We start from the raw sequence: 18,915 nt of genomic DNA on the forward strand, positions 1-18,915 counted from the left end.
TCTCTCTGGCCCTCCAGGTAGTCTCATATTTCTTTTCCTCCCAAGTGCTCAGTGTTTGCAGTTTCTGCTTTGATTGCGTTTGATAAGACCTTAAATCTCCAATTTTTTTTAATCCAGCTGCTTGTTTGGTGCCAAATAGGCTAGAGACTTCCTGAAATCCTTTCTAGGACTTCTGTCCCCATCGGGGCAGAAGCAGACTTGGGTTTTCCCGGACATGACTGCTTGTTTTCAGGCCTGCTCTGTGGCTCCAGTAGCCCTCAGAGCAGGAGGATCCACCTGGGAGTTACTTGTCTGTTGTATGAAAAAGGCTTTTTTGTGATCTCTGGGGCTCTGGGGAAAACCAGCGTGAGCCAAGAAGCAGCTGTGTTTGTGGAGCTCTTGCCCTGCTCTGAGCTCCCCAGCAGGAGCAGCTGTTTGTTGTAATTTCTGGAGATTATTTTAGATGTGGGGTATTTCAGGTTGACTGAACGCCCTGCCTGGTGACAGCGACTAGCCTTTTTGTGCAACCTGCAGATATTGTATTCTGCAGATGCTGTTTTCTGGGGTGTGTATTTAGGCTACTGCTTCCAAGAAGGGATTTTTTTTATGCCTGGTAACAGACCTTTGGATCTTTTGCCGTTTCCTCTCTGCAGCTCCTGAAAGCAGCCTCTTGGCAGCTCTCCCGCATGCAGGGATGTGGGGATGGGTGTGGGGATCCTCGCTGCAGAGGAGCGCGGCGTTTTCTGCCTCCGCCGTGTGTGTCTGCTCGGGGTTCACCAGCAGCATCAGGCTCAGCGCATCGCTGCTGCTGTTCCCTGGCTGGGGTTATCTGAGGACCTGGAGACCGCACTGCATAGGAAGCTCTGCAGTGAGACAGAGGGATGATAAACAGCCAGATGGATCCTAGAGTGTTCCTGCACAGGAATACTTGTGTTGTAAACACGCTGGCCCTGCCGTGACACAAGCCAGATTTGCTTGCCTTATATGCTGCTCTGGGGAAAGATGGATTTGTTTTTCAGCAGTGGAAGGGGAATGTGATGACAGCATTTGCTTGCTCAGACTTGGTCTAATATTCTCTGAATCATTTTGTTCAGCAGCATCTTTAAATAGATAAAATGCTGGTTATGCTTTCAGTCCTAGAAGGCACCCGCAGTGTCCTGCTTTGAGGCCCTCTGAGGCTGACGTGGTCGTGATGCCCATGTGAATTTGGGGAGTAAGTGACCTGAAAAAGGAGGTGGGAGGGAAATCTGCCTGCCTGCAGCAGAAGCTCTGCCCATTGACCAGCTTCAGGAGGTATCGGCTGAGCTCTCTGTAGCCTACAACTTCAAGCTTCTCCCTGTAATTCCCAGTTCGCAAACCATCATTAGTTAGTGATGGAAACTTGTAGAAAAACATGGAGTTCCTCCTTTCCCAGGAGAGTGGGAAGGTCTCACAGCTCTTTCTGCCTGCTCCACTGTGCTCGTGGGTCCTGAGTGGAAGCAGGGGCTGGAGAGTCAGCCTGGGAGTGCTTTTGCTGTTGAGGTGGCAGAAGTGGCTGCTGTGAGCTGCTTCTAGCTGTCCCTACCGAAAGCTTTGCTCTCCCAACAGATCCTTGCAGAACCAGCCTGGGCTGCTCTCAGCAATGCCATCACATCTGATGGGAGCCAGGCAGTGAAGTGGGGTGGGTGGCAGGAATAGCAACGTGAGGTGCTGTTGCCTGCTTCTTGCTGCAGAGTTCAGCAGCTTCATAGCTGCACCAGGCAATAAAGGCTTGGATATCCAGTGTTTGTGATTTCCTTCCTGCACCTAGCTCCAAGCTAGTGTGATTGGGCATCTGAGCCATCCAGCTGATGGAGAAATGACCGGCTTTAGCCCCTCTCGTAGGGAGAGTCTGCTTTCACAGCCAGAGACCTAGCTAGAAATGGAACTGCAAACAGCAACACAGTTCGTGTTTGTCTCTGTTCCTTCTTGTTATAACAGGAACTTTCTGGTCTACTGCAAAGATTTGGGTGCTGACCCAAGATGCATAAACAAACCTGGCAGTTCAAGGTGTTGCAGGGTATGTTAAAGACTGTGCAGCTGTCACAGCCTATGTCTAACAACTCTTGACTAAAAAGAGGGTGATATGTAGAGAACTTGAGAGGAAAAGAGGTGGTGGCTACAGGCTTGGGGTAAGGAATGCTAAAAGAAAGCACAAGGGTTGGAGCAAACACTCCTGTGCTAAAGGTAACCAATGCGAAGTATGCCATCAGTCTGGAAAAAAGCAGTGTCACTAAGTAAGTAAATCTTGGATTGTAGATGTTCCCTGACAGTGCAGACACCAATGCAACCTGCAGAGCAATATCCTGAAGAGCTAAGTCATTCTTGAGTAAAACTGGCTGCTTCAGATTCTGGTATCCAGGAGTCTTAACCCTAAATGCCAATATCTCCTCAAGAAAGCCTTCTTCCCTTTTCCCTCTTCTTCCCTTCCCTTGGCAGCAGCCTGTTTCAACCAATTTTTCTTTCCCCAGCTGCCCAACATGTTTGGTGACCTTCGTTCCACGTTCATTGCTCTGATGATTGGCTCCTATGCTTCCTCTGCTGTGACTTTTCCAGGAATCAAGGTGAGGCCGTGGGATCGTGATTCATGACTGGTGGTGTGCTGCTTGGAGTCTTGCACCATTTAGCAATAATGTGGCAAGAAAGGAGGACTGTTTGTTAAAGCACTTTTAAAAAAGAGATGTGCCTTTGCAAGATTCAGTTCCCCTCTGTTAAAGACTTCCCAAGTGTCTGCCTCTAGAACTCAACAGATACTGCAAAGAGAACAGTCTGTTTGCTAATAGACAGTAAAATGTTAAATGAGTTAAGTAGAAGTGAAGAACTGAAGATCTTTTTCATGAAAGGTTGCTTTTTTAAACTCTAAGGAGTGTATTTCTATGTGTTTTAATACACGTGTATATTTAATCTGTGTGATTGTCCCAGGCTTTGAACACAGTTCAGAGGCAGCAAACAACATGGGAGGGACAGAAGAGATGGTCACTTGGGCTGCCTTGGTAGATGACTTAGTGGTTCTGAACCAGAAATGTTTCATTGTGGGGTTAGCGTAAGGGGGATGTAGTAAAGGTAAACCAGTCTCAAGTGTGCAGGGAAGTTCCTGCTGGCTTTCCAAGGAGAAGTCCTAGATGAGAACCTTTGATGGCAGTCATCTGCAACACAGCTGCATGCTATTCCACCCAGAGGTCCTGTTGTTGCTATAGCTGCTGTTAAAGGTGTGCATACATATCTCTTTCCAAGATTGCGTGTCACAAAACAGTTTTTTCTGTTACCACTTGAGTTAAACCTGTTTTAAATGTAGCATGTTGTTCTTTCCCACAGCTTCCTCTCAGACCTCATTCAAAGAATATTGAAGTATCTTTCTGCTTTCACAGCCAAAACCATATTCCCTTGTGATTTCCAGGTTATATACGACTTTGGGGTCTCCTTCATCCTTATTCTGCTTGTCTGGGCAAGCTGTGCAGGACTGGTTTTCCTCAACTGTTTCTTCAACTGGCCACTGGAGCCTTTCCCAGGACCAGAAGACATGGACTATACGTAAGTGTCCTCTAGACTGGCCTTGAGGGCTGATCCCATTCTTAATCCTCTAGAAAGTGCTGGCACGGCTAAGTTAGAGGAGCGGGGAGGGAACTCCCTTGCGTGTTGTTTACTGCTGCCTTTCCTTCTTAGGTGGAGGATTTATGTCTGACGTTAGCGTTAAGTCTTGACTGGTGAATACCTGTGGAAAGTTGAACTTTTGAAAGCATAGGAATTATGAAGGAAAATGATCTGTCAGTAGTCATAAGTATTTCTATGTTGACCTGTGCCAAATTGGCCTGGGGGAAGTATCTCTCTCTGCTCTGGATCCAGACCATTTGTGGGTTTGTAGGTGGAAACTAGTGCCTTGAATCCACACATACCCTTTCTGACTCCTGCCACTTCGCTGCCTCTGATTCCCCATCCTGTGTTGCAGCTGTCATGCTCTTTACTGCCCAACAGGGTGAAAATAAAGTTCAGCTGGCTGGGATTTGACCACAAAATCACTGGGAAGCAGTTTTACAAGCAAGTAACAACTGTGGGGCGCCGTCTCAGCGTGGGGAGCTCCATGAAGGGTCCCAAGGAGCCGACAGCCTTGCAAGAAAACAACAAGCTCTGTCTGTCTACGGTGGACCTAGAAGTGAAATGCCAGCCTGACAACACAGGTGTGGTTCCATGAGTGCCCCAGGGGTGCTTGTGCTGGCACCAGGCCGGTGGCCTCTCTGCTCTGCTCCAGACCTGTTTATGAGATAGTGATACGTGATCCATGTGTTGCCAGGGCCACATGCCAGCCACCATTATTTAAACACAAGTACAGTTATATAAGGAATCCTGTCCTTGTGTACTTGCCTAAACACACCATATGTTGTTGCCAGTGGTGGAGACAACAGCATGGATAACTGGTGTGGCTGCAGAAGGACAGTACAGTTGGTCACTGCTGTCTCTTAGGTAGACTGTTGCCATCGTGACCAAGCCTTCCTTAATCAGGGGGATGGCCAAAGCAAATGGTTTGAAGCTTCCTTTTGCTCTAACCCACAGAATTAGGTGAGTCTTTCTTCCTGTTCCCCTTGCCCCAGTTGCTGGTAGCCAAACTCCAAGCATCTATAGCTGTTCCTTATGGAAGCTTGTAAGGCACCAGGCAGTTGCGAACTGTGAACTCCTGGCACGCAGTGTTGGGATGACTAGCTAGGAGAAGACCTGCTAACCCAGGGGTCAGAGCCTCTTCTGAAATTGTACATGTTTATAAAGGTATTGTTGCCTTTTTCAGAGACTCTCTTATTCCTTCTGCAGCTTCTCCCTCCTTCATGAAGAGTGTCTTCAGTCCTATCTTGTTGCTCAGCCTTATCACCATGTGTGTCACTCAGCTACGGCTCATCTTCTACATGGGAGCTATGAATACCATCCTTGAGTTTCTGTCTGGAGATGAAAGTCAAGGTAGGGTAGCCTGAAAACTTTTATCTGCTTCCTTGGAACTGGGCCCTGACCCAGACTTGGTCCTTGCAGGAGGCCGGTGAGCCTGATTACTCAGCAGATACACCGTGTATGGCAATTCGTGGTGTCAGAGTGCGGCTGACAGCTGCTGGTAGGGTCTAGCGGAGGGCTGGAACTAGCCCAGGACAGAGGAGCAGTGAGGTAGACACTTGAATGTCAAGCTAATTTTAGCCCAGTGTCTGTTAAATACTATTCCATGTTATTTCCCCAGATGGGTTGTTGAAAGTACCCTCTCAGGATGGACTGTGATAATTCTTTTTTTTTTTTTTAAATTGGAAAACCTATTTCATCAGGTATTTGCTTTGCTTATCCTAAGCGAGCACGAAGTACAGAGCAGCTGACTCTCATGACTAATGGTTGGACTGGGTGTCTCAGCCCAGCAACCGGGGGTGGGAGAAGTGAAGTCATAGCTGTTTTGTGCAGCCTGGTGTGTGCCGGGGAGGCTCAGGGGTGCTCGCTGTGCTGGACTCGGCTGTATTTATAGCTCTGATTCAGTACACGGAGCAAACAGGAAAGAGTACATTAGTTTACTGTTGTTGAAAATACCCAGGATTGCAAAACAAGACTTAGCTTTTTTTTTTGTCCTTTGTAGTAAGATCCAGTTTGAACTTGTTAAATCTGGATTGCATGAAGCTGATAAATCAAGAGGCACTCCTCTGAAAACAGGAGTGAGCTCTGGGGGAGGGAAGGAAACTGGGAAACTCCAAGTGCCCTGGCATTCCCTGAATTGCTTTGTTTCTTGAGCCTTTGACAGCCTGCAGCATTCAGCTCTTTATCTCCTGGCTCAAGAGCCAGTTTAGACATTAAACAGTAAACAGGACAAACTTCACACTGCCTACCTTTCCTAACCCAGCTTAGTTTTCTGCTTACCTTGTAACTCTTTCACACTGATTTTTTTTTTTCTTTTTACTGTGGCTTGCTCTAGTTATTTCTCTTTCATTTTTTCCACCTCTCCTTGGTATTTTATAACTAATGTTAACTATATATCCTGCTAATTGTTTAGATCAAGCTCCATATTAAAAAAGGGATTGTGCCCCTTGGGTGTATTGCATTTTTTTGTGTGCCACCTTTGAGATTTCTTCCCATTTCCCCCCTCCTCCTCCTCACGAATGCAGCCTGGGCTCGCAGTGCAGTCTGCTGTCTTGGTGTTTCCATGGCATCAGCAAAACAGTGGTATTGTCTAGTGTCAGGCTGCAAGAGCAGTTCCAAGATGTGCAGCTCTCTAGCAATGTAATCTGTGCAGAGCAGGAGAGGATGGGACGCTGCTCCCTTGGATTCCTTGTACCTGTTGCAGTTATTTACTTGAACATGAGAGCCCCCTCCACCTGCAACTGCTCTCAGGAGCACTTGGCAAGGGAAGAAGAGAGTTGAGTCAATCCTGCAAGTGTTATGGTCAGAGAAAACTTAAATATCCCCAGGAGCAGAACAGGAGAGAAGGATGTGGGGAAAACCATTCAGATAGGTAGTAAAGTCTTTAAGTTGCAATGAGGCACTGTGTCCTTGAAATCACAGAATCAACCAGGTTGGAAGAGCCCTCTGGGATCATAGAGTCCAACCATTGCCTTGACACCACCCTGTCAACTCGACCATGGCACTAAGTGCCATGTCCAGTCTTTTTTTAAACACCTCCAGAGATGGTGACTCCACCACCTCCCTGGGCAGCCCCTTCCAACGGCTAATAACATAGATAAAGTCCTGCTTCCTGTGCAGATTATGGTGACTTGGACCTGTCATTAAACCTAGAGATGGAAAAAGCAGTCAGCCTGTGGCTACTGATCTTCTGAAAACCCCCAAAAGACGGAGGAGAAGCTGAGGAGTTCACTTAGCTCTGTAAATGACTGTATAACTGTGTTGTAGGAAGGCAAGTGAGAGTAGACCTGTTGTGTCTAGAACGTGAAATTTGGCTGCATCTTTCATAAATTGTCACCTTGCTTTCAAACCTGGTAATCCTTGGAGACCCTGGGGAGAATCAAGGTGGGCTGGAAAACTCAGCTGTATGAGGTGCTTGCTCAGGATAGTTTTGAGGGAAAGAGGTAGAACAGTGGATGTAAAGGGCTGTGCCCATGTGTGCACCCCTTGTCTGTTTGCTCTATCCAGGCTTCTGCTTCTGACATATCTACTTCTGCTGGTATTTGCTAGGTATTGTTCTCTTTTTTTTTTTCCCCTCCTCAGGAAAGAACATTTTTTAAGATGATAGATAAATTAAGGAGGCCCTGTTTTGTAGCAGCTACTGTCTCTCCTTCTCTTATCTTCTCTTGCTGACCCCATAAATGTAATTCCCTGCTTCCAGTTGGCTTCTGCTCTTGCTGTTTAGAGCCCAAGATTAAGTGTTCAGACTAGCATGAAGAGGCAAAACATGACAGCATGGCTTGCTTCTTAACCTCTGTTAAAAAATAACCGGACAACAGCAAATCAGCTCCAGGAGTCTTGGCAGAGGTTGATGCCACCTGTCTCTCTGGGCTACAGCAGTTGCTATAATGAGATGGGATGTGGGGCCACTTCAGGGCTTGCCTTTGCGGAGGTAATGGGGGCATGAATGTGAGGTTGGAGTTGGAAGTTCCTCTTGGTTCCCTTGCCAGCAGCTGGAGCCAGGAAAGTATCAGGTGCCATGCCTGGGCCCAGCAAGGCAGCCCTGCTGGGGTTTGCTACAACTGTATAGGAGGGAAAGGCTTGTTGGAAACTTCTCTCTGTTACCAAGCTGATCTTGGTATAAATCCTGGCTGATCTAGCTTTGGCTAGATCTAGAAACGCATTGGGAGGGACAAAGTAAAATTCTTTTTGGTTGTTCTGCTTAGTGCTGTAACTTGTAAGCACTCTGTGCTGAGATGGGCAGTTTCAGAATTACATCCTTCTTTCAGGGCTGTGGTACACCATGGCTCACCAGCCCTTCTGTGTGATGTCTACAAATCCATCACGTGGGCTGCAGAGAGGAAGTGGAAAAAAGCATTGCAGGGTGGGGGAACCGTTCAGTAATGGGAGGGGGTGTTTTCTTCTAAGTCTGCTGGCATCAGCTTTCCCTGAGCAAGCCATGTAGACGCTTCTCCTATCTTGAACATGTGGGGGATTTTCATCAGTTTGAGGTTTTTAACGATTGCTCTCGGATGCTGTTTTTTGCTGCTGATCTCCCTTTCCCCTGCCTCCAAACTTGTCCATTCAGCACAAAATGGGTTAGTCCTCACCTTCCCAGCCTGGCTTGTCCTTGCTGGAGCTTCCCAGCTGGAGAAGATGTAGCTGCAGCTCCCAGCAAGGCAGGAGAGATGACTAAGGCAGGATATATTGCCTGTAAGAACTTTCCCTGTTGGTCCTAGCCAGAATAAACCTCATTGGCACTAAGCAGTTGCTGGGTCCCATTTTTGGAGCCCCACCTGCTGTTGGGCTGATGTTGCTCAGAGAATACCAGTGCAGGATCAGAATGGTTGAAGCAAGTGTGCCCAGTATGTCCACTCTCATGTCGTGCCTGTGGGAGACTAAATGATGAAGTGGGGCTTTGGTGTCCCAGCTCCGTCAGCCCTGCCTGTTAGCCTGTGAGTACGTGGGGTCTGGGCTCCTAGTGAGAGAGGTGATCAAGGAGGAGGAACAGTTTATTTTCTGTAGTCTTTTCTTTCTGTTGCTGCTACGGTATTACTTGGACTGACAACTTTTCTAATCTTTTTTCCCCTGCAGTGGCTCTCTACACTTCCATTTTTGGGGTATTGCAACTGCTGTGCTTGCTGACAGCACCTGTGATCGGGTACATCATGGACTGGCGGCTGAAAGAATGCGATGATAGCTCAGAAGAGAACGAGGAGAACAACGCTGAGCGGTGCGTAGTGTGCGCCACACGGGACATGCAGGCAGGTTGCAGGCCTTCTCTGCTCTGCATAATGTGTTTTGTGATGAAAGGCTGAAAAGAATATTGGTTCTTCGGTATAGAAAAGAGAGCCTGAAGGGAGACTTGATAATTGCAGAGGAAAGGACCAAACTATCTTCCATGTCCACTAAGATCTGTCAAGAAGAGCAAATTTAAATTGTAGCAGGGGAGGCTCTCACTTCCCTTCTAGCCTAACTGTAAGAGCAACAGCACTGAAATAATTGCCCAGGTGTTCCTCAGCTTCCACTGATGGAGATCCCACCACCTCCTTAGCAAACCTCTAGCCAAACTGTTTTAGATAGGCTTGATATGGTATGCGGAGAATCTCGCTGTGAGTTCCAGTAGCTGCTGAAAGTGCTTTTTGTAACATAGGTTTTGCTGTTCTTCCAGAAATGGCAAGAAAAAGAAAAAGCGTGATCGTCAGATCCAGAAAATCACCAATGCCACCAACGCCTTTGCATTCACAAATGCCCTGCTGGTTGGATTTGGAATCACCTGTCTTATTCCTAATCTACCATTGCAGGTGACTAGGTCAAATGGGTGGGGGTGCTGGAGGGGCTGGCAGCGTGGGTCCTGGCAAAATGACAGGCAGGACAATGCCAGGAGCTCCTGCAAGCCAGCAGAACCAGCTGGTGGCAGGAGGGCTTTCTGGCACTGCTGGGACACTTCCGTAGTGCTTTGGGAACCCCAGTCTTAGAGTTGAAACAAATAATACCAAGCAGCTATAGTTAAAATGTCAGTGTTGATCCACAATTTATTCACACTTAGAAGTTTCTGCAGCTGAGCTGTGTAGCAACAAATACTTTCCTACTGAGATCCTCTCAGCAGTGTCTGTGCATTTAACCTGGGCTTGATTTAAGCTGCTGGTGGTCAGAAAATTTGCTGTAAGAAGCATGACACTGATATATACAGCAGGTTATTTCTGCATCGAATGCTATGCCCAATGGTACCTGTGGGACTATAAACCTGTTAAGATATTGATTTTGTGGCACCACCTGTTTTTGGCAGGGGAATTTAGTGATTTTATGCTATACTTAAACATGCCTTTATGACGTAGGCAAACATATAGTTTGCTCATACTTGCATATTGTCCGCAATAACTTGTGGAAAATTAACTAAATTGGCCCCAAGTGCAATGAAAAAGCCTTGTCACCCTGGCCACAGGTTGCTGGGGACATGTCCTTGCAGCAATGCCATCTACAAATGAGATGGGTCTTGTGTGTGGTTAACCTCAGGGGGCACGACCTGTTGGTCTCTGCAAAGTAAGGAAAAGCAGCGCTTTTAGAGATAAGTACGCATTGCTTCCCTTGTGCTGGTTTTTCAGGCTTTGGTTCTGGGTTCCTCAAGCCCACCTTTGTGCTAGAAAGGAGAACAGCTTTTAGGAAGGGTTGTATGTTGGGGTCTGGCACATGTAGGTGGTATCTGGGATGTGACATTTTTCTGCTTCTCTTTCCAGATTCTTTCCTTCATTTTGCACACAATTGTGAGAGGATTCATCCACTCGGCTGTGGGAGGCCTCTATGCAGCTGTGTAAGTCTCTGCTTCCTTATAATATGGGGCTGGCCAGATAAACTGGTTTGGGATGATAAGCTGTCCAGGTGAGAGGGAGATCAGGAAGTGAAGTCTTCATGGTCAGAGGGGAAAAATGATGCAACTTTTCTCAGTCATCTCTGGATATGAGTAGCTGGACTGAAGTCCTAGCTGATGCTTTCCTTATTTAGAAACACTAACCCCTTTGGCACAGCTACTGCAGTGAGACAGGCACAGCTATATGTGGGCCTCAGGTGAGAGCAGGCTATTGACACTAAGGTTATATAGTAAAAACTCAAGGCTTTTTTTTGTCTTATAATGACTAGCTATGTGCATGTGTCCAGGTAAAACATTAACGTAATTGAATACATTGCTACTGGTCTGCTCTGAAATTACACTGGTAAAGCATTGCTCAAGATACCATTAGTGATGCCTACTCCCTTTCCCAGGGCAGATCATCCATCCTGTTTCCAACTTATCGAAATTATCAATAGCTGAATCTAAATACTCTCTTCGCTATTAAGCAATGTTTTTGGTTTTGAAAACAGATCTGCCCCTCTGTCCTGAGCTGTTGGACAGAGGAACAGAAAGAAGCTGTTATCTTTCAGAGAATTGCAGAATCGTTGAGGTGGGAAGGGACTTTTTGAGACCATCTAGTCCAACCCTCATGCTCAAGCAGGGCCAGTTAGAGCAGGTTGCCCAGGACTGTGTCCCGTTGAGTTTTGAATATCTCTGTGGATGGAGACTCCACAACTCCTCAGACTCCTTTTGTCAAAGGTTTTTGGTCCCAGTGTCTGGGGAATCCAGACTAGAAAACCCATCTAAGACTCTGCTTCAAAAATCCATAAACTTTTGGTTCCCTGGCAGCTAGAAGCAAAAGATTTTTGTATTGGCCAAGGTAAATGCCTGTTGCTGTGCAGATCAGCTTGCTTGTAAACTAATCCTGTTTGACCATTGTAACTCTCTGGAACTTCCTGGAATGAGATATTTTTGCTTTGAATGTGACTACTTTGAATATTTGAAGGTTTTGATCCACTTCTTTCTTTCTAAGCTTAGTTTAACCTGACCCTGTTTTAAACACTGCTCAGTCATGGAAAGAGAAAGATGTTAGGCTGTTCCTGAAATTTATTTTTCCATTAGTAGTATCTGATATTCAGCACTTTCCAATCAACAGTATTGTTTAGTTTGACATAGGATCAGACTTGTCCTCTAAAAAGGAAAACACATACTACCTGTTGTGCAGGTTTCACTCACTTCTAAAAGGGAGCAAATTGGTATGACCAGATGAAAAGGATTGCTCAGCCACAAATGCTGTCACCTGGATAAAGAGGCCCTGCTTTTAACTTGTATAAGCGCTTCCACCTGCCTACGGTACAGCTGCAAAACAAGTGCTGGATCTGATACTACTTAAGTTTGAGAGCTCGGGATGAGGCTCAGGATGAAAATAGTCTGGAGAGGAGAACTTCGGCCTTGTCACCAGCTGCATTCTGCTCTAGAGAGCACTGTGCACACAACTGGGTAAAGCTAAATACTATAAAAAGAGGTAGTTATACAGAAGTCCAGGAGAGGGTAGCTCTTCATGTTATGCCTGTCTTGGGACTGTGCTCTGTTGTGTTAGTCGACTGGGAAAGTAATCTGATCTGGGTGACGTGAACAGTCAAGGTGACATATAATAATGCTGTTGCTTTCTCTGTTGACAGCTACCCCTCTACTCAGTTTGGCAGCTTGACAGGGTTGCAGTCGTTGATCAGTGCCCTTTTCGCCCTTCTGCAGCAACCTCTTTTTATGGCATTGACGGGACCTTTGGAAGGAGACCCTCTCTGGGCAAGTTCTGAAATTTAATGTGAAAGCTTGGTAGTTACCATGATTTTGGCTCATTTCTTTGAAAACAAAAGGACTCCTGTGCAGGGACCAAGGTTAAAAACAGCTGGAATTTTACATGTCCCTCAGCTGGCTGTTACCTTGGTGCTGTCCAGGAGACCCTTCCCTGTGTGAGTAATGATTCCTGGGGAGGGAAAGCAATTAACCCTTATACTGGTGTATGGAAAAGGAGGAAGGGAGAAGGCTGCAGGAGTGCTTCCTCCTAACAGTTTGTGTGGCGAGTCAAAATCTGTCAGGTAAAAGTGAGCGAATCTGCGTGGACCTAAAAATGCATTAGAAATACTCTGTTCCCTCAAGAGCTATTAGCTCCGATTACCAGTCAGTTTTGGGTTGCTGATGGTGATGTCCAAAAAGCCAAGTGGCTATTGAGGGTAGGGCTAACTGGTGTCTTGATGAGAGTCTGTCTGAGCAGCTCAATAAAATCATGACATGGGTGGTCTTGGGGAGAGTCCTGGTCTCTATGTGCCCACCCCAGCAGCCTGTTGCTCTTCAGTCAGCAAAGCTGGTGTAGAAGAACTGCAGCTTAAACAGCCCTGCCTGTTCTGTGGAACAAGACTCCCGCAGCCATGATCCAGAGCAGCAAACTCTTGCAGCATTTAGCTTATACACATGGTGCTGTGGGCACAGGAGTGCAAATGTAAATACGGTTGTTGCCAATACAGTGAGCAGGGCGTCTCCTGGTTTGCCCACAGCTGAGTGACGTGGGCTGGGTTCTGACACTTCGGTGTGCGTGACTGGGTTGTCGTCTTCCCAGCCTGCCTAATTTTGTTTTGTCTTTCTTCCTGCAGGTGAACGTTGGCTTGCTTGGCGTGAGCTTGCTGGGTTTCTGCCTTCCCATCTACCTGGTCTGCTACAGACGCAGGCTAGAGAAAGAAAAACAACAGAAGATGGATGATGCCAAACTTTTCTTCAAGATCAATGGCACTCCCAATGAGGAAGCCTTTGTTTAAACTGGTGCTTCAAATACAACCTCCCCTGTACAGGTTCCTACCACATCCGTGGGTTCTACCTGTGGTGTCAGCCAGGCTTTTCCTCTCCTGGCTCTGCCAGTCTTTGCTCATCACTGGAGTGAGGGCTGGACATCATGACTGAGCTTTCCTCAGATATATGGCAGGAGGAGACTTCCCACTCCTTACTCCAGAACACGGGACACTTTTCCTTTTTATAAAGGCCACGCAGATATTGTGTCTTAAATTATCCCCTGATCACGCTCTCCAGTGGCAGAGTCTCTGCATAGGAAATTGGGGAGAGAAGGAATAGAGGGATGGGGGAAGAGGGAAGAACGACCATAATTTGAGTTTGCAAAGGTAACACACTGAAGTCTGTTTCCCTCTTCCCCCAACCTTGGCTGACATTGTCTCAGATACAAGCTGCACTCCTCCCTCCCTGAGGCTTCATAATGGTCTTTCTGCTTGATATGGAGCTGGACCCAGTGGTTTTAACTGTCTATCCAGACATACCCCAGACTGTTTCTGAGGCAGGGAAGGGGATTTTATTCTTATGTGTATGAGCACAGCTTCAGTGTATTGCTAAATGTTGGCTGCTAGCACTGACAGCTCCCAAACCTTTTATTACTGCAAATGACACAGACTGTGAGCAATGGATCTGCCTTCCACACAGAAATGAAGAGCCTAGTGGACTTGCCTGGTCCTAGACCAAGCCTTCAAAGGCCTGGAATTCCTCTTCTTCCCAGCCCACAAACCACCTGTACGTGTTTTAAACTGTCTGCAGTCCTGGAACCTTTGAGATAGGAATTGGATCTTGTTTACTGATGAAGTGCTTTGAGACTTGTTGCCTTTTGCCTCTTCTTCCCTCCGACATGACCGTGGGAGAAGGGAGCAGCAGCGTGTATTTAGTAAAGTGGAGAAGCTTCTTGAAGCTGAGTTCTGGGCCTCCAAATACCTTGGTGTTCATGTGTCATGAGCTGACTTGCTGTTGAAAAGAATCAAGAGTGCAGAACACTCCTTTGTGTCTGGTAACTGGATCCTGTGGACATATGGCAGGGTGGTGTGGTGATGTAATTCCTCCTCTAGCCATAGCTTAATGACATTGTTCTGACAATAGCCCCCAAGCTGCTGAACACCAGGTTACTGTGACTGACCAAAAAGCTGCCGGTTTGGCTGTATTAAGAGCCTGTTGATGCTCTGTCTGGACAGAGTACATGGTGATGGTTTGTATGGTGAAGCTGACTTACAGAGCAATACATGGGGGTGAAGGTGCCCCGGGCCTGTTCAGCGTGGAGGGAATACAAAGGGAATTCTTAACCTGCTTATTTTTATGGTGGTTTTCCTATGTCTTGTCTAAAGTCGACTTTTCTGCCTTTAACCTTCTTGTTGAGGTTGGTAGCTCAGCCTCTGTAGCCTTGTGACTGGCATTAACCACTGCACTATTTGGACCTGCTCGGAGCAGGACTGTGCAGCGTTGAGGATGAACATCGCCAGTGGGTGTGCAGCACCACGCAGGCTGGGCTGGGCTGAGCTGCGGGAAGGTTGGGGGCAGAAATAAAACAGTTATGAAGATGTAGTGGTGGTGCTTTCTGAACTGCCAACTCCTGCATTACTGCAAAGCTTGGCAGGGGGTAAGTCATTCAACTTCTTTACGTCTGGGTGGAAAAGTACAAGGCTCAATCATTGCCGTGTTAGCTCTGAGCTGGGGATTAGAAACAACAGTGCACTTGGACCTTCCGTTGAGAAGTTACCTGGAAACTGGGTGTTAACTCCTTTACTGATGGTTTGGAGCATGCAGATGCTTCACCTTCCCTAACTAGCAAGCTTGGTGACCTCTTGGACAGAGCCTCGGCAGGACGGCTGGAAGCCCTGCGGAGTCCCTCGCTGGTGGCCTTGCCAGCACAGGATGACAGGGCAGCTTTGTGGGACAGCAGCGCCATCTCGAGTCACTGCCTCCAGCCAGCCTCCTGCGGGCGGTTCAGATGCTACTCCACTCCATGGTACCTTCTAGTCCTCTGTCACTCATTTGGAAATGACCTGCCACTTGAGTATTTTACACATTTGTGGATTTTTTTAATGTGTTGCCTTTATTAAATGTGTTTGTTCCAAGACAGCCTTATTGCCTGCTGTCAACAATTTACTCCTCTAGAACTTTTTGTCTTTTGTTGGTCTCTAGCTTCTGTGACGATTTAGCGACCTTCCCAGCTTTTCTTTCCTGTTGTGTTGAGCAATAATTAAGGAGGTGGAATCTTGATTCATTTTTCCATTCACCTGGCATTGTCTCAGGTACATGTTCAGAGACCCACCAGCAGCAGTACAGCTTGCCTGGATTTCCAGAGGGCTTTCTGCAGATTTCTGCATTTCATATTACTATACTTACTCCTAAATATTTTGAGAAGGCGATTCCTACTCTTGCTCTGAGATATTTGTGACGTGACAATGACAGATTAAGTATCTTTTTTTAGTATGAGCTCAGCCAGGTGAGTGTCTGAGCCACAGTCCTCAGACTCAGTGTCTTAAAATAGAGACAGCTGTTGGAGGGTGGCAGTGTGCTAACTCAGCATTCCTTCCACCTCAGCTTCAGAACGTTGACTGTGATAGCTTCACTCTTATGTCACTTGAATTCCCGATATAAAGGTCTTTGCAAAGTGGTGGAATACAGAGTGGTACGTTTTCATGAAGTCACAGTGGAGATGGTGCTGCATTTGAAGTATGTGTGCTAAATTAAACAAAGAACACCCTCTAATTCCTGCTGTCCACCTCCCTACTGCAGCTTGCTGTTCCTGCCCTTTATTAAGAATATCCTCCAACATAGTTTCATCTGATAACATGGTGGATATATATGCTCACTGTCTCTGCTGATGTGCTGTGGTGTTCAGAAGCTGCTGGTCAGCTGTGAGGAATAGAGTCACAGTTTCAGGCTCTGTTTGCAGCTTGAGTAAAGCGTGCCTGTGGCTTCCAGTCACCAGGACCAGTGGGGACACAATGAAGTTGTAGTTGTTTGGAGTTGAACAGACAAGCGGGAGTGCTTTCTCATGCAGTGCCAAGTCACACTGTGGAATTCATTGCTGTAGAACGTAGTGGGGAATTGTTTTTTAAAAAGGAGCTGGTTAAACTGTGGTCTGATACATCCACTAACTCAGGGACATTTTAAGTTGCTGTAACTAAGAAGGTTATGCCAAGGAAAGGTTACTTTTCTACATGCTCTGTCTCTTAAGAATTGGTCAAAGATGGAGAAAATATATGCTGGGCTAGGTGAAATACTAGTCTGAAATACTAGTCTGATCTAGTGGGGTTTAACTCTGACAGTTGTGCGCCAAACTAATTTTAAAAGCGGTTTCAAATTTATCTAGAAACCTGTATCTGCATGCAAGAATTGCACTCTACTAATTGTGGCATAACATAATCACCTCCTGCGGGGGTGAGTCCCTCAGGACAGCATATTCTGGCTTCAGCCTCATCTAAATGTTGTCTTGCACGGTGGAGAAACAAACACTGTTGGGGTGGTCCTGTGACGCATGATTGTTCGTGGGCCGTTGGCCTCGTTCTTTGATGCTTATGGAAGCGTAATTGTGGATTACTTACGTTTGGAGTGGAAAACAACATTGCTGCTTTCTAGTAGCCAAGTGATGCAGGACCAAGAAAATTCCTGATGCAGTCTTCTACGTGCAGGAGCCACCTTGTGGGAAAAATAAATGGGCTACCAAAGACTAGAGAGCCACCCCAATTTAAATCAATAATGCATTTACCTGTTTAGCTCAAATATCTGTCAATTATGTGTTTAATTTAATAATCCCTAAATGCTAGAATTTGTAGTGTTTTTTTAATGCCCCTTGTACCCCCTTACCCTTATCCATATGAGAAGTACAAGGAGGTTGGTGATGGGAAAGACCTCGTCTCCTCCACAGAAGCATCCCCAACCGCATGTAATGAAGCAGAAACCTGATCTGTGAGTCCTTGCTGTTTGTGGGAGCCCTCAGAGTCAAGGGTGTTGCTGTGTAAAGGTGATTGCACCTTCTGGAAACACTGCTCCTGGCCTCTACAGACTCATATGCATTTAATATGCATCCATATTTTAAAAAAATATATAAAAAAAATTAAGAGTGGGGAAGGGCGGGATGACAGCTTTGTCCTTTCTCTGTCAGTACCTAGGCCCCATTGATACAGTCTTTATAGCACTAATGCAATGATGCTGTCAAGAGTAGCAGAGAAAATCTGTGCTGTTTTGCTTAATAGGACACTTATAACTGTATTCAGTTCCTGTCATAGAGTATCTGGATCCTTGAGATGAAACTGGACACAGATGTCTGCAAAAAAAAAAAAAAAAAGCAAATCTTGCTGAGACTCCAACTTAACCACAATGCTGCTACAGCCATTGAAATGTTTAACTCCCACAACAAAGCCTGGCTTCTTCATGCTCTGTCTACAAAGGAAAATTGTAGGATAATGAGATTTTAAGTAAGTCAGTAAATCACTATGATGTTCTAAAGTAGGAGATTTCCCTCTTGACAGGCTGATGAATTTGGAAAATATGCCACAAAATATAAAACAGATACTGTAGAGTAAAAAGAATGAAATCCTAAAACTACAAGTTTTGTTACATTTTTTTTTTTTTTCCTTTGAGTCTTTTCTGCATCTGCAGAGCCTTTTGGTATTCCCTACTCCCCAGTTTAGAAATGCAAAATACTCATAATGGAAACTAGTGTTACAGTAGGATTCCTGATGGGAAGGGACTGAGTTTTTTTTTTTTAATTAAAAAAAAAAAAAAGCCACTTCTGATTTCTGTTTCACAATGTTATCTTCTCTGGAATAGCTGAAACAATTATGTGTTATGTAGATGCATTCTTACATGTTAATTATAAACCCTACAGGTCCTTGTTTTTCTACCTGTGCTGCCCAGCCTGTCTCTGCGCAACCTGTTTTTATCAAGTGTCCTGTGCTCCATATTGTCATCCTTCCTACTGCTGCTTGTCACTTCCTTGTGCCTGACCCTCTGTCACTTGCCTTTTATTCCTGGGACAATCCCAATTTTTCAGAAAGCCCCCTCTTTTTATCCTGATAGCATTAGCCTTCCCCACCTCCTCTTGTTCACAAAAGTTTTTTGTAGTGTTTGTCAAAGTTGAGTTGTAAGCTCCTTCGGGCAGGCCTGTGTCATCTTCTCTGTGTTTGTAAGGTGATGTGCATTCTTGCAGTACTATCTAAAAATAAATGTGGAATTAAGTTAATCATTAGCTTTCCTTTTGAGGCTGAACACAATAAAGGTATTGCTTGGTTCCTAATGAGACTATGTAAACATGAATGCTTTACATGGTGTCATCTGCCAAAGGGCATGACACATGTTGAATGTTTCCTTGACTTTTTCTTCTCTAGGTTATGAGCTAACAGCCAGATGTCAATCTCTGAGAAAATTTTAATCTGAATTTTTTTAATGTAGAGAGCAGGTTGAGAAAGAGATCAATCTTGGTTATGCAGGGTGAACTGGTATCAAATAGTGAAAGATGAACAAATCTGGCCTTAGATGGGAATGATACAGAAGCGATGCAGGGTGTCAACAGGAAAGCTGCATATCTGTTATCCACACTTGACCTGGGTGAATGTAAAGGTATGGTGTTTTAGTTTTCCAGTCAAATAAAGACAATCCTTGCTCTGTGATTCCAGTGACAAAGTAGTAAAGCTAGTGCTCTTTAGCTGGTTTTTATTAAGTGCAGG

The 18,915-nt window shown here is 45.8% G+C and overlaps 1 protein-coding gene across 1 annotated transcript in view; it reads left to right on the forward strand.

The window, feature by feature from the left end:
* Positions 1-18,791, forward strand: part of SLC43A2 (solute carrier family 43 member 2) — a 33,779-nt gene extending 14,988 nt beyond the window's left edge. The window contains exons 6-14 of the mRNA XM_068415640.1: positions 2,469-2,561; positions 3,395-3,528; positions 3,970-4,172; positions 4,798-4,941; positions 8,662-8,800; positions 9,239-9,371; positions 10,305-10,378; positions 12,079-12,202; positions 13,048-18,791. Coding sequence (XP_068271741.1) covers positions 2,469-2,561; positions 3,395-3,528; positions 3,970-4,172; positions 4,798-4,941; positions 8,662-8,800; positions 9,239-9,371; positions 10,305-10,378; positions 12,079-12,202; positions 13,048-13,209 — 1,206 coding nt within the window. The 3' untranslated portion in view covers positions 13,210-18,791. The remainder of the gene's footprint in view (positions 1-2,468; positions 2,562-3,394; positions 3,529-3,969; positions 4,173-4,797; positions 4,942-8,661; positions 8,801-9,238; positions 9,372-10,304; positions 10,379-12,078; positions 12,203-13,047) is intronic.
* Positions 18,792-18,915: the final 124 nt, after the last annotated feature.

This window comes from Nyctibius grandis, chromosome 18 (genome assembly GCF_013368605.1).
Source record: "Nyctibius grandis isolate bNycGra1 chromosome 18, bNycGra1.pri, whole genome shotgun sequence".
In the NCBI taxonomy this organism is placed as follows: Eukaryota; Metazoa; Chordata; class Aves; order Nyctibiiformes; family Nyctibiidae; genus Nyctibius; species Nyctibius grandis.